Raw genomic sequence first — 13999 nt, forward strand, 5'->3', positions numbered from 1 at the left:
GGCTCCCAAAAAAATAGATGGGTTTTTTTTAAGATGGTAAGAGTGGGGTTCGAACCCACGCGACTTTCGTCAAGTGAAGTATTTTCTTAAGTCACTCGCCTTAACCACTCGGCCATCTTACCTCCTTAGTTCTGAGACATGTTAGGCTCGTTTCATCCGATCTTCGGATGGTGGTATCTAACTATATCCGCAGTTAGCAAGCCAGCAGGAATCTCGCTATTGAAGAGCTGCCTTACCAGAGCGACCCCGAATCAGGAAGGCACGCCGGAGCCTACTCCTCTGATCACGGTCCGACCAGCAAGGACACGTCCTCGTCTGCGGCGCCGTGCCTCTTCAACCTCTCGTCCTCAACAGAGTCGGACTCAATCCCAGTGTCAGACATGGAGTTTGTAACAATGACGCTGCTGCCTCGCAACCAGCCGCCCATGCGTATATACTCAACACCGGCCACTACATTCACTGCCAAGAGAACCGCACCGTTCGCCGCAAGTTCCGTAGTAGCGTGACATCGATACTGCAGTAGAGCATAATACTGCCATACCACAATTTGCCTAGAGATAATCCTAGTGCTCTATGTAAAGATTAGGTCGACGTTGATCGCCTGTTCAGGTCACACGGCGGGAGTGCCTATGGTGGAGCAAGTACAGATAGCAGAAACAGCGTGACTGACATCAACATCTCACACCCTCCGGACGGAGTGTATTGTCTGTCTTTCCCCACAAGTTCAAAAATCAACATAATCTAATTTCCTCATCGACATCCTCGCACATTCTTCAACTGGAGCTTGTCGTCATCACGTGTCTATTACTGGCAATGGTGTAGTACCACCGAGCGCAACCAGCGTCCAACTCGATCAACGACCGCCTCTATGCGAGCGGTGCTACCAGGGAGACCCCCAGCGAAGCTCCAGTCTTTCAGCACAGCGCTGTGGGAAGGTCTCCGCGTGGTTGTAAGCAAACATCCTTGAGATTCTTGAGACGATCTCATGCTTCATTTGCTTGACTACGAGCTCCGCTGACCCTTGTCGCTTTCGCGTTTTCCCGTAGGTGTACATTTCCGGGCATGCGCTTGTTATCCTCGCCGGTCCGCAGACCCTCCTTCAGACCATCTACGTGGATGAGACCGAGACGCTCGAGGCTGTGACGATTGATGAAGCTTCTGGGAGAATTGCTGTTTGTGGTGGACCGGACGTTTTCATATACCAGCCGTACGGCATCCAGCATGAATCGTTGAAGGTGCGTGTTGTTGTCCTGCGAATGGTGGTGGTCGCACGTTGCTGACTTTGCTGTAATTTAATAATGCAGTGGTCCCTTCTACATACCTTTCGCAGCGAAGACGATGGCGAGACGATCAGAACCCTGTCCTGGGGCTCCCCCGACGAGCTACTCCTGGGCAATTCGCATCTTACACTATGGTTCTTAAATGACGTGCCGCGCCTCATATGGAAGCAGAAGCTCGCCAACCCTGTCAAGTTCGCGCAGTTCTCTCCCGATTCGACACTGGTGGTCACTACGGGACATTACGATCGCATGGTCAAAGTTTGGCGGCGGCTCTCCTTCGGTGCAGACGATGTGCGGTTCGAGGTTTCATATCTTCCACACCCGGCAGTTGTTACAGGGATACATTGGCGTAAGCCAATCCATCGAGAACAATCCTTGGAAAATGTGTTCTACACCCTGAGCGCGGATAATAAGATCAGGGTCTGGGCTGCGATCGACCATCATGCGCCGTCACCTCTCCAGTTATGGACGGAGATTGACATGGGCGCGTCTGTTCAACCGAGGGAGACTGCGGATGAGAAGAATAGGCATCGTCGATATGGGTTCATTGTCGATAGCCGAGAATTTTGTCTTGCGACTGAACGAGCGGTGCAGCGAAGCGCAGGAAACAAGGAGAACCATGCTTTGGAACATATTATTGAAGTTGCGAACAAGAACCCGGAAATTTGCGTTGTGCTAGACGGACAAGGTCATATGTCTGCATGGGCTTTGGAGGATGTTGGGTCCAAGGCCAAGTCGAACATGACCGCTTTCAACATTCTTCATGTCGAAAGCATTGATTTCTCCTTCATGCCTGGGCTGTCCGCGGAGGAGGATTATGCTCAGTTATGTGCTTTTCAGACCACGCCACTGGGAGACTCATTTTCTATTATTGTCCATCATTTCGATGGCAGAATTGAGTGGTTCGATTCCCAGGTCGATGTCCTGTTTGATCCAACGCCGCGCAAAAACCGGATCGCCCTGAAAGCGTCGTGGACCGGACATACTGATCCTATCAAGAAGATCGTTCGAAATGCAGCTGGAGACACGCTTGTTTCTCGGACTAACGAGAACAAGGCCACGATCTGGAAGCAAAGGTGGAGACATGGTCGGTCGGTTTTGGTCCGGAAGAGCTGGCTCTACTCGGACGAGCACATTCATCGTAGCTGCGTGATAGAAAGTGGTGACTTTCTGGTCAATCTTCATCATTACGGCATCTCTGTCTGGGATGTCCGCTCTTTCCATGCCCGAAAGATCGCCTTTCAATCGTTCGAACTCTCGAGCAAACCGCTCTGCGTCCTTCCGTTACCGACAGCGGATAAGGGCGGCAACGTTGTCTACATAGCAACAATAGGGGCTGATATGAATGGGATAGCGTGGGAGATACGTTTACCTCCTGCAAAAGCTCAGACGAATGGTGCCTTGTCAGCTACACAATGCTCACTGCGGAAGTTTTGTTCCTTCAATCTTGGTCTCGCCGAGGACATGTCGTACATCTTGCCTGTCGACCCTGCAGGCCCTCAAAAAACAGTATCGGGTTTCTTCGACCTCTTTTCTCCGGATATAGCGCTGTCGTATACCACGCGAGGTGTCATTCACACATGGACTGCCAAGGTCGACCAACAGAATAGTCAGGTGGAGTTTTTGCTGACCTCGACGGTCGACACGGGCATTGAGAATCCCTCGCTCGCCAGTGGGAGCTCGACCAAGAAGGCAGCTCTTGTTGACGCGGATCGCACTCATCTGACAATCTGGGATACAAACGGTGCGCAACTGGAGTTTGAGGAACATTTCGCCCAGCATGATGTTATTCGCGACCTCGATTGGACATCTACGCCAGACAAGCAGTCGGTCTTGGCAATCGGTTTTCCCCATAAAGTCATATTACTGTCTCAGTTGCGCTATGACTATCTTGATGCTCGTCCATCCTGGACGCAGATCAGAGAAATCTGGATCCGGGATCTGACACCTCACCCCATCGGTGATTCATGCTGGCTTAGCAACGGTCACCTTGGGATTGGCGCTGGAAATCAACTCTTTGTTTACGATAATGAGATCGATGCCAGCGACCGCTTAGTTTCACAGCTCCGCATACCTTCTCGCGGCCTGTCTTCGGTTGACTTGTTCGAGGTTGTTAGTCGCCTAAACGGTCCGCTACCTGTCTTTCACCCACAGTTCCTTGCGCAATGCATCCTCAGTGGCAAGACAAATGTGGTTCATTCTGTCTTGATGACCCTGCATCGGAAATTGAAATTTTACACTGAAGGTGACGACATTGATGGCTTTTTGGAAAGGCCGCTGGAAGATTTCTACGTGGAGCACGATATTCCGCAGCATGCATCTTCCAAACACTTACAGGCCTCGTATACCGACCTGGATCTGAGCGAAACCTCCAACGTGATGGACGAAAGCGCTGCCGCCGCACTGAATGAGAATCTCTCTCGCTTCGCATTGCCGCAACTTTCCAGCCATGAGCAGTTCCGCCTAGCCGATACAATCGAATGCGTCGCCACGGTCGAGAAGCACCGACGGTCGATGGATGACAATGCTGCTCGCTATCTTTTGTTTTTTCGACAGCACATGCTGAGAAGAAGCCAAGGAGTCGCAAATAAGGACACCGTTTCTTGGAGAGAGATCGTCTGGGCGTTCCATAGCGGCAGCCAAGATATTTTGTCCGATCTTGTATCGAGACAGTACGGCGGTAAGATGCAATGGGCGTCAGCCAGGGAAAGTGGTATCTTTATGTGGCTGACAGACTTTAATGCTATTGTAAGCAATCCCCGACGTTATCGGTTACAAGGATGAAGAGCTAACACAGTACAGCGAGCACAATTGGAGCTCGTCGCGCGCAATGAATATACCAAGACGGAGGAAAAGAACCCTGTTGACTGTTCCTTGTTCTATATCGCGCTCAAGAAAAAGAATATTCTGCAGGGTCTGTGGCGGATGGCAAGTTGGCACCGCGAACAAGGTGCCACTCAACGGCTACTTGCAAATGACTTCCAAGAACCTCGATGGAAGACTGCAGCTCTGAAAAACGCGTATGCTCTTCTTGGTAAACGGAGGTTTGGTATGATCTTCCTGCACAAGACCGAATCTAAGTAAGCTTTCTCTGACATTTTTCCAGAGTACGCGGCGGCTTTCTTCCTTCTTGCAGACCAGCTGCGCGATGCGGCCAACGTCTGTTTGAACCAGGTCGGGGATCTACAGCTTGCAATCGCTATTACGCGTGCGTACGAAGGAGACAATGGGCCCGTTTTGAGAGAAATCCTGGAAGAGAGGGTCTTGCCCGAAGCCGCATCTGACGGGAACCGATGGATGGCGTCGTGGGCCTTTTGGATGCTAGGCCGTCGCGACATGGCTGTCCGCTCGTTAATTGTAAGATGGTATCGCTTGTTCCTTCTCTGTCTTGTTGTCTGACAACTGGTCGTATAGTCACCCGTCGAGGCGTTGATCCCTTCTACCCCTTCATCTCCTGGAAGCCCTGGCTCAATCTCACTACAAGCGAAGTCATTCTTATCCAACGATCCCGCCTTGGTCGTTTTGTACAAACAACTCCGGGAGAAGACCCTGCAAACACTCAAAGGGGCTTCTCAGGTATCAGCCCGAGCCGAATGGGAGTTCATCATTCGCAATGCCCGCCTGTATGACCGCATGGGATGCGACCTTCTTGCCCTGGATCTTGTGCGCCATTGGGAGTTCCTGAGCGTGCCTCCTCCGCCCAAGACGTTGAAAGACGTCACGCAGAAGCTACAGGAAAACGGCGTCGATTACCGAAAGATGCTTCGACGGCGAAGCAGTCTTGTGGTGGCAGACCTGCCGATAAAAGCTGGTCTTTCGCAGGAACCAAAGACTCCAGCTGTATCACAGAAAACAAAACCACCCCCTACGATGTTCCACGAACCCGACGCCAACTCACTGCTCGACAGCTTCGGATTCTGATTTGCACTTGTTGTTACTGATTTTTCAGCGTGGAGGCGTCCGGTGTACGTATATTCATTTCTATTGACCGCAAATTATCAGCTTCGCGAGCCATGCTCTGAAGCCGAATCTTTTTTGTACAGCACAACTGGCTTTTACATGAATTTGCTAGACTGGAGACGTGAATCCATAATTGGGACGTTGATCATATACATAACCACCATCACTCTCCCTTCTGGCCTTCCTCTCTCAGTCAAAAATCGCAGGCAACGTAGATGCAGGCTCAAGTCTATACAGTCCAACTTCATTAACCGGGAGAAAGAGATTCTACAACCGTATCCGCAGCGCCCTCCGCAGCGAGACCGGCCTGGCAGCAGTACTGGAACCCGTTCCATTCAAATAAGGCGCAGTCTGGTTCGCCAAGTCCATCGAATTGTTACCATGGAGATAAGGACGGTCATGAAGCAGGGGCTTATGGCTATGCGCCGGTTGTTCACTCGACTGCACCTTCCCGTTCTCCTCCTCTACGCAGTCCAACCTGACCCAAACCTGATTATACGAAACGAAGTTCCTAGGGACGCAATCGCTGGACGCGAAGCCGTGCTTCACCTCCTGTTCGAGGAGAGGCGGGTCGACGCATCCGGGGACTTCGTGTATGGCAATTCTGCACTTTTCGGGTCTGGTGCCTTCGACTTTGACTTCCGCGTCGAAGGACATGTGCGTTACCTCGCGGCCGTACGAGAGCGGCACGAAGATATTCGTGCAGGTCCCCGGGGAGATATTGAGCGCTGAGATGAACTCCTCGTGGGGAAGGTGGTCTGGGGCTGAGGCTGGGTGGATGCGGTTGATGGGACAGGAGGGGAACAATTCGGCCCAGATGCGGGCTGTAGTTGAGGAGGCGAGTGACCGAGCTAAAATGGGTAGGAGGGCGAGGAGGTGCTGCGATGCTGTTAGACTTGTGTCGTGCTGATGGAGAATAGAGGTTTGTCTTACATTTGTGAAGTGCATGTTGATAGTGATATAATCCAGCCCAGCAGTATAAGACTTGCACTGAGGTGTGATCCCTCGGCCGCTAGACCTGAAGAACATAAGCCTATATATGCATTCTCTTCCAACTTCGCAATTCGAACCAAAGCCAAATGATGACGATGATAAATAAGTCCCGATGGCAGGAATCAGCCACGATCAAACCTTGACCTCGACACGACACGACACGAGACGCCTGAAATGACTACACATACCTCGTTTCATTTCCACTCTTCCTAAGGAATCGACACGCACACGCACACGTTAGTGTGGTGAACTGATGGTCTAATCTAGTCTACAGTCTGCAGATCGCGCATTCCGGGCCAAGCTCATGAAGCTCATAGTGGCGCGCGCCAGTGGTGTTGGTGGCTTGATGGCTTGCATTCCATTCCGTTGCTCTTGTGGGCTGTGATGGTGACGGTGACGCGCCTGTCGAGTCGGCAATGCATGTGCTAGAAGCTTCTGCTATATCATTGTCACGCTATGTTCTCGGAGAGATGTTAAGACTGCGTTGGTTCAGTGAAGCGGTTAGATTGACTCAGTCATCAGGTGTTCCTTATACAGATGGAATCGGTGGTTCATGGAATAGAGTCACTCCTGGAAGGGGAAACTTGGCTTCGCAATCGAGGAATGATTTATTATGGATGGAGGGTTACTATACCCCTTCATGGTCAGTACAACTGATGGAGCAATAGGACTCATACTAGCGCCGATACTATACTCTACGAATCTTCATGTGCAGCGACTCTCCAAAGAAACGAAGAGTATGTTGATTGACATTGTCATGGCAAGAAAAGGTGCTTATTAAAATTAGAATACAAGACTGTGTGTGCATGCAAAGTTCCCTTTCACATCAACTCATCTCACTCCCGCCCGTGATGCAAGTTGCAACCCAATCTCACAGCTTGAAGCGAGCGCGCCGCTCACCGGAAACCGAGCATTTTTGTGAGTTCAGCGAGGCCGAGACTGTCAGCAGGGTTTGCGGCCTTTCTCTCGGGCGTTGCCTCAGGATCTTGCTCGTCTTGCTCTTCCTGCTCAGAACCTTGCTCGCGCTCCTGCTCCTGCTTAGGAGCAGCTTCTTCCTGCTTAGGAGCAGCCTCTTTCTGCTTGGAATCTTGATGAGCCTCCTTCTTAGGAGCGTGCTCTGCCTGCTGTGCCTGCTGTACCTGCTCGGCAAGTTGTTCAGCCACCTGCTTAGGGCCGGGTAACTCCTTCTTGGCAGGGGGGTCCTCGCAATCCAGCTGGACCGAGATGGCTTTCACTTCGTCGCTGAAGACGCGTTCAGGGATGCACCGGTCCTCGAGTGGGCTGTCGAAAGGAATCCATAGAGTAGGGAAGCCCTGGCAAGCTGTGTTGTCAAAGACCTTGACAGCCCTGCAGGAAGTAACGGTGTCCTTGGTGAGGGGCTCAACGTCGAAGCTGTAGTAGGACACGTCCAGGCCATGACTGATCTTGATTTGTTCGCACGTGTAGGGCGTGGTAACTACCTTCGGTCCCGGCTTAAGGATTTCCTGGGCCACACCTTTAGGGCAAGTGTCGAGCGTGTTGACTGTGACGAAGGCAGCGGCGGCCTGCTTAGCAACAACAGCGGTAGGCGCCAGCGCAAGCGCAGATGCCACGGTGACGAACTGGAGAATCATCAGCAACTGACCAGCTGCCAGTACAGAGCATAAGAGAACTCGCCTGAGAGTAATGCATTTTGTCAAAGACTAAGTGAGCGAATGGTCTTACACTTTGGCGTGAGGTAGAGGGTCCGTCCTAAATGAGCGACTGCGGTAGGTTCTTGGAAGGATGCGAGATTCGAAAGAGGCCAGCGCGCCAGGGACACAGACCGTCTATTTATGTCCATTGTATGAGGACAACAATCCAACGCGTAGCAGGGCCCCAATCGCCTCTCTCATCCTTGAGGTAAATTCCTTTCTTGAACTTGGGCACATGCCTGCTCCCCCGGAATGCAGACACGCAGGAACAGGAAAGGGCATGTGTGCCGTAGAGCTTGCAAACAAGGCATCCATTCTTGAGCGGAGTTTTTTGCACTCGAGGCTCACTCGAGGCTTAGAGATGGAATGTGAGCCCCTGCATTGTGAAAGTTAACCTAGGATTTGAATATCCTCGTTCGAAGCTCCGCAAGGGGCTTATGTATGTTTACTCTCGCGCTCAACCAATCACTGGCTCTGCCTGTTCCTTGGTAAATTATCCCCTTGAAGGACAGGGAACACAGGATGAAGCCCAAAAATGTAGTCCGAGTTGGAAAGTCTTTTCAGAGACTGGGAGCTTTGCTGAGGGCCGGCACCGCTTACCGCGCACCCACTCCCTGGAATCAGGACAGCGTCACTACTTCACCTGCGCTTTTCTATACCCTATCTTGCTCCCCTATCTGAAAGTGACTATTTGCCCCGTTATCAACTTTGGGCGTTTTCCTTTGCTTGATACGTCCGCATGGCAACATCACGATGCAGAGACATCCGCGAACTTGGTCAGGGACGGATGTTGTTTATAAATGCCACTTGAATAAAGGTTTTCCAAAGGAGCACCTGGACGAGTATCCACAATTTACTTTTCGAGTGGACATTCGCATTCCTCGACCAAGGCTTCGGAGGTTTCCTGGCATGATGCACCTTTAGCAGATGAAGTGGGCAGTTTTGGCACGCATCGACTCAAAATCAAACCGGTTTTACTGAGCTGCTTTCTATGCCGAGAGCCGCACCATTGAAGCAGCCCGAACGAGAATGATCTCCGTGGGCCAGATTTCAATCCTGACGTCAGCTGAGTCTACAGGCATATGCCAGCCAGAGAAAGCCAATGAATGAGCTCAGGTATCATCAGCCTCTTGATCGGTTGACTGGCTGCAGCGTCATCTCTTGCCAAAACAATCCTGAAGCTCTTTGACGTTATTGCTGTCTCCCTACCTCGTCATTCGAACAAGGGTCTGCTCGGCAATCGAGAGCAAACATGGACTCCGCGGACTTGGCGGTCACTTTATGTTTCTTGATTCGGCTCAAGGACTGACTACCAAGGCATATACGAGTACAGTCACTGCACTCTATGCGCCGTAAGCTTGCATAGATGGTCCGCGCGGTGATTCGGCGGGCTTACTCGGCAACAAGGATGCGTTGAAAATGGACGAGAGCCATGTCGCCCTCAGGCCTGGGTACTTCTGACGAAATGCGCGATTAGGTCCAGCAGGGCCGATGTTCCACGGCCTGACTACGGGTTGACATGTAGACAAGCTGTCATCGGACGATATCTGAAGATGCCATGCGTCTTTAGAAGGGATCTCTCGTCACCATTGGCTTCTGCTATCAACGAAGTTCCTGGTCGACTCCTCGACGGTAGCGCACAGCTCAGGGTCCCTTGTAGAGGACGAATATTCTGCTGAAAAGATCTATGGCTATAACTGAGTCATATATCATCAAGCGCTTTCCTCCGTCGCTCTGAGTTGGATCAAGTAGCGTGACGTTGCACTACCAAAAAGTCGAGCGAAGTTCATGCAACATGATGGAGTCACCTATATCCTACACTGATGTGTAAGCCAATTCCTGCCCTGCTGCAAGTCATGATTCTGATCTGATTCAGGCTCATCATCGGTGCCGGTCCATCTGGTCTGATGGCCGCCTACTGGATGGCACGCTGTGGTGTGAATGCTCGAATCATTGACAAGCGTGGCACCAAGGTATTTACCGGGCAGGCGGACGGACTGCGGCCTAGGACGCTTGAGCTGCTTGACAGCATAGGAGTTGTGCATCGAGTCCTTCACGAAGCCTGTGAGGCGGCGGAATTCACGTTCTGGGTCAGTGGGTCTCTTTTGTACGAGCTCTGGGTGCTGTCCACGAACGTTGGCTGACGCAAGGTTTCAGGGCCCGGGTGAGGATGGTCGATTAAAGAGACAAGAACAGCATCCGATTCACGATGCGAACAATTCTCCCTTTGGCAACTGCCTTCTGAACCAAGGGAGAATTGAACGTTTCATCTTGGATGCCATCACAGACTGTTCTGACCTTGAAGTCGAGAGAGGCGTCCTTGCAGAATCACTGGAGTACGATGAAACCCTCGAAAATCGTGGCGATGCGTACCCTATCACGGTTACATTGAGAACCCTCAGCGAGGAAGAAGCGAATCCCTCCTCCACTCACGGTGGTTCTGGAGGCGTACGAAATGGGCTATTCCGGAGTAACATCACGCCTGATGATTGGGATGATTTAATCAGGAAGAGCAAAGAGAGACCGGGAAATGTCGAGACAGTGAAGGTTAAGTACCTCATTGGCTGTGATGGGGCACACAGCTGGACCAGGAAACAGTTGACTATACCTTTCGAAGGATCCACAACTGAGCACATATGGTACTGAGGCAGTTACACTGTTCGCCTGACACTTGACTGACTCATTGTTCAGGGGTGTTGTTGATATGGTTCCCATCACGAACTTCCGTGAGTCGGGTTGTGCTCATGGCTATCTGCCGGCTGCTGACTCCTGGTAGCTGATATCCGCCGCGTGTGCACCGTGGCAACTGAACAGGGCACTCTCTTGAGCATCCCGAGGGAGAGGCAGCTTGTCCGGCTCTACCTGCCTCTACAGGCCGTCAACGGCACTTTGACATCCCTAGATCGATCCTCGGTTACTCTTGACATGGTTCGGCAAAAGGCTAAGGAAATGCTGAGACCCTTCGACTTTGACTTCAAGATTTGCGACTGGTGGACAGTTTATCAGGTACGATTGTACTCGAACATTGGATTTGGAGACAGAAGAGTGACTCGAGAGCTCTTACAGGTCGGTCGGCGGCTCGCGTCAAATTTCACGAAAGGGCGAATTCATCTCGCCGGAGACGCCATTCACACCCATTCTCCCAAGGTAGGTCTGGGCATGAACATGAGTATGCAAGATGGATTCAATATCGGCTGGAAAGTTGCTCTCGTCGCGAAAGGGTTTGCTCGCCCTTCTATACTCGCAACTTATGAGCTAGAGCGTAAAAGAACTGCGCAAATGCTGATCGATCTGGACCGCCGCCTGCAGCCCTTGTTTGTGAAGGAGCAACAGGGTGATCCTGCGGAAAGCACAGCCCCCGGCAATGCCAAGGAAACACTGATGGACCTGATCCAATTATCCATCGCATTTGCCAACGGATATGTCTGTTACTACGGGCCCAGCACTTTAGTGCACAAGGGAGGCGAGGCCATCGCTGCGAATCTGATCCCTGGAGAAAGATTTCCACCAGCCAAGATCCGTAATCAGGCAGACGGCCAGGCCTGGTGGACAACACGCCTTTTCAAAAGCGACGGGCGCTTCCGGATTGTGCTCCTCGCAGGAGATTTGCGTCACAAACATCAGAGGCAGCGCGTCGAGGCTTTCAGCACCCATCTAGCTTCAGCTGAATCGGTTCTCCAGCGGTATAGACCAGAAGGCGAGAAACTCGACGGTCTCATTGAAGTGATCACTATTCACAGTGCTCCAGTGCGAGAGATGGACTTTCCCGACTTTCCGGAAATGCTCAGACTGTTCGACCAGGAGAGAGGATGGGCCTACGACAAAATTTGGAGCGATGACGACTGCTTCTGGGACCGACAATGTACCGGAAAAGGGTACGAATCTTGGGGTGTGGACAGAGTACGAGGTGCTCTCGTCATCCTCAGACCCGATCAGCATATTGGATGGGTCGGAAACATCGAGGATGTCGATGAAATGACCGGCTATTTTGAGCAAATCCTTCAGCCTCCTCAGAAGACCTTGAAGGTGGAGAGCAATGCGTACGAATAAGACAGTTATGGATCTGTTTTAGGAATGTTGGTTACCCTTTTTAGCCGTTTTATCGTCCATCAAAAGAAATGTGTCACACAGTTTGTGTTTCAAGATATAGGCGAGCCTGATGTCCCTGTATTATCATGCTTTTAGTATCATATGGAGCTTCTGGCAGAGCGACGATTGAGAGCTAAAACGCAAATAGACGAAACATCGCTTTGGTCGGTTGAAGGATTGGCCGAACGGTGGAGAGAATTTATTAAGGTGTATACAAATAGAAGTACACAATAAAGGGCTAGGAGAGAGAAAATTGTAAACGTTAATAGATTTTAAACTATGCATAACGAAAAGAAGCAAAAATAGGTGAGCAAAAACATACAACAGCCGGGATTCGCTGGTGGTCACCCACCCAACTACTAACCGGCCGGCGTGTGGCTTAAGTACGGCTGAGCGGACGGGAAGCCCTGTTTTCCACACCCTATGGTCGTATGTGCCTTGATTCTTCTGGAAGTGGTCCATATAGGCACTTATTGAACACATTGTGCGTCGAGATCCAGAGCAACGAGCAAGAACCAATAAACATTCCCATCATATTAGCAAATATCTGCGACATCGATGAAGCTATATGTCTCGGGGGCTGTTGGTGGTAGAGTCGTGGTGATGTACAAGGGACGACATGGAGCTTACCAGACCCACCCCGAATTGTTGCTCGTAGGGCGTGGGGATGTCTCTAGTATATATATCTAGTGCGGGATCCGCTATAATCATTGTCAGATTTCACATTACCAGAGGTTTAGACCAGCCCACAACTCCTCAGGGTATATTGAATATAGACATTTAAGATGAGCACAAGTCCATCCCCGACACACCACCATATTGTTTTCCTCCAGGCGGATTACTGTCCAATTCCCGACTTTCGCTTCCCGCCCGGTCACACTTTTACTACGACCGTCTATCAGCAGACTTCGCTCTCAGAACTCCATTCGCGTATTCATGATGCCTCGGTTGTCGTATTCTCATATATCCCCTTTGACGCGCACACACTCTCCCCCGAAGTGACACCTCATCTCAAGCTCATTGCCGTCGCAGCAGTGGGCACAGATTGTATTGATCTCGAAGCATGCAGAAAGAGAGGGATCATTGTGAGCCGATCCGTTGGCGCAAACGTGGATTCAGTTTCAGAGCATGCAATCGGCTTGTACTTCGCTTCGCGGCGGCGAATACTGGATATGCACCTGTTGACAAGAGCGGGCGAATGGGCCCGTCAGAAAGGAACCATCATGTATCAACTTCTTGACAAACATGGCCAGCCTCCTTTGAGTGCCCAAGATGAAGTAGTTGGTATTATCGGAAACGGGATTGTTGGTAAGTCGGTCAAGTCTGATGTGGTTCCGTCAATTATTGCTCTTGAGGCTGACATACAATCGCAGGACAAAGGATTGCTCAGCTCGCACGTAACCTGGGAATGAAAGTGCTCATATCAGCGCGGAAAGATCCTGCAGCATCAGAGTCACCGAGCACGGTCGATACCATTGAGCGAACTCCATTCGATGCGGTCATCAGACAAAGCACGGTCATTTTTGTGGCAGTGCCGCTGAGTCCTTCAACGCAAAACCTCATATCCACCCCAGAATTGGAAAATATGTCACCGCATACCGTCATTGTTAATGTCTCCCGCGGAGGAATTGTAGACGAAGACGCACTAATCGAAGCTCTGAGAAAGGGTACAATTTCTGGAGCGGCCACGGATGTCTTCCGTCAAGAGCCTGCTGGATTGGATAACTCCCCACTACTGTCCGACGGGACAAAGGACCTAAATCTAATTGTCACTCCTCATCTAGCGTGGCTGTCGAAGAAGACCTTGGCCAACTATTCGCAGATGGTCCAGCAGGCCATTGAAGGATGGAGTGCAGGACAGCCATGCAATGTCGTGACATAATGATCGACTGATATCATATATTTCAGGACAAATAGCCATGTTAGCGAATGAATTATATTAATTAGCAATGCACCTGTTGTCGTTGTACACGAGGACTGCTATAGTTACCCCCAGTAGACGCT

General features: G+C 51.1%; 4 protein-coding genes and 2 non-coding genes across 6 annotated transcripts; 3 read left to right on the top strand and 3 right to left on the bottom strand.

Annotated features, from left to right (window-relative positions):
* Positions 1-34: 34 nt before the first annotated feature.
* Positions 35-122, bottom strand: ALT_t164. The gene is given in 2 exon segments: positions 35-78; positions 86-122. It is a non-coding gene; the product is annotated as a tRNA-Leu (tRNA).
* Positions 123-868: 746 nt separating this feature from the next.
* Positions 869-5201, top strand: ALT_7901 (regulator of V-ATPase in vacuolar membrane protein 1; the record flags this gene model as incomplete). Its single annotated transcript, XM_033564025.2, has 6 exons — positions 869-949; positions 1047-1235; positions 1305-4028; positions 4083-4329; positions 4387-4637; positions 4695-5201. 6 exons carry the CDS (start codon positions 869-871, stop codon positions 5199-5201), a joined length of 3999 nt encoding a protein of 1332 aa, XP_033419916.2.
* A 306-nt stretch (positions 5202-5507) lies between these two features.
* Positions 5508-8055, bottom strand: ALT_7902 (uncharacterized protein; the record flags this gene model as incomplete). The annotated part of the gene is made up of 4 exons (XM_033564026.2): positions 5508-6119; positions 6174-6258; positions 7134-7860; positions 7938-8055. 4 exons carry the CDS (start codon positions 8053-8055, stop codon positions 5508-5510), a joined length of 1542 nt encoding a protein of 513 aa, XP_033419917.2.
* A 1646-nt stretch (positions 8056-9701) lies between these two features.
* On the top strand, positions 9702-11956 carry ALT_7903 (putative phenol 2-monooxygenase; the record flags this gene model as incomplete). Its single annotated transcript, XM_089600343.1, has 5 exons — positions 9702-9733; positions 9783-9996; positions 10064-10545; positions 10598-10632; positions 10683-11956. The coding sequence occupies 5 exons, from the start codon at positions 9702-9704 to the stop codon at positions 11954-11956; spliced, it is 2037 nt and encodes a 678-aa protein (XP_089455236.1).
* Positions 11957-12310: 354 nt separating this feature from the next.
* ALT_r093 lies at positions 12311-12426 on the bottom strand. The gene has a single exon (XR_016293773.1). It is a non-coding gene; the product is annotated as an 8S ribosomal RNA (ribosomal RNA).
* A 354-nt stretch (positions 12427-12780) lies between these two features.
* ALT_7904 (D-isomer specific 2-hydroxyacid dehydrogenase family protein) lies at positions 12781-13877 on the top strand (the record flags this gene model as incomplete). Its single annotated transcript, XM_033555800.2, has 2 exons — positions 12781-13303; positions 13369-13877. The coding sequence occupies 2 exons, from the start codon at positions 12781-12783 to the stop codon at positions 13875-13877; spliced, it is 1032 nt and encodes a 343-aa protein (XP_033411691.2).
* Between the last annotated feature and the right edge of the window lie 122 nt (positions 13878-13999).

This window comes from Aspergillus lentulus (genome assembly GCF_001445615.1).
Source record: "Aspergillus lentulus DNA, contig: Alt16, strain: IFM 54703, whole genome shotgun sequence".
In the NCBI taxonomy this organism is placed as follows: domain Eukaryota; kingdom Fungi; phylum Ascomycota; class Eurotiomycetes; order Eurotiales; family Aspergillaceae; genus Aspergillus; species Aspergillus lentulus.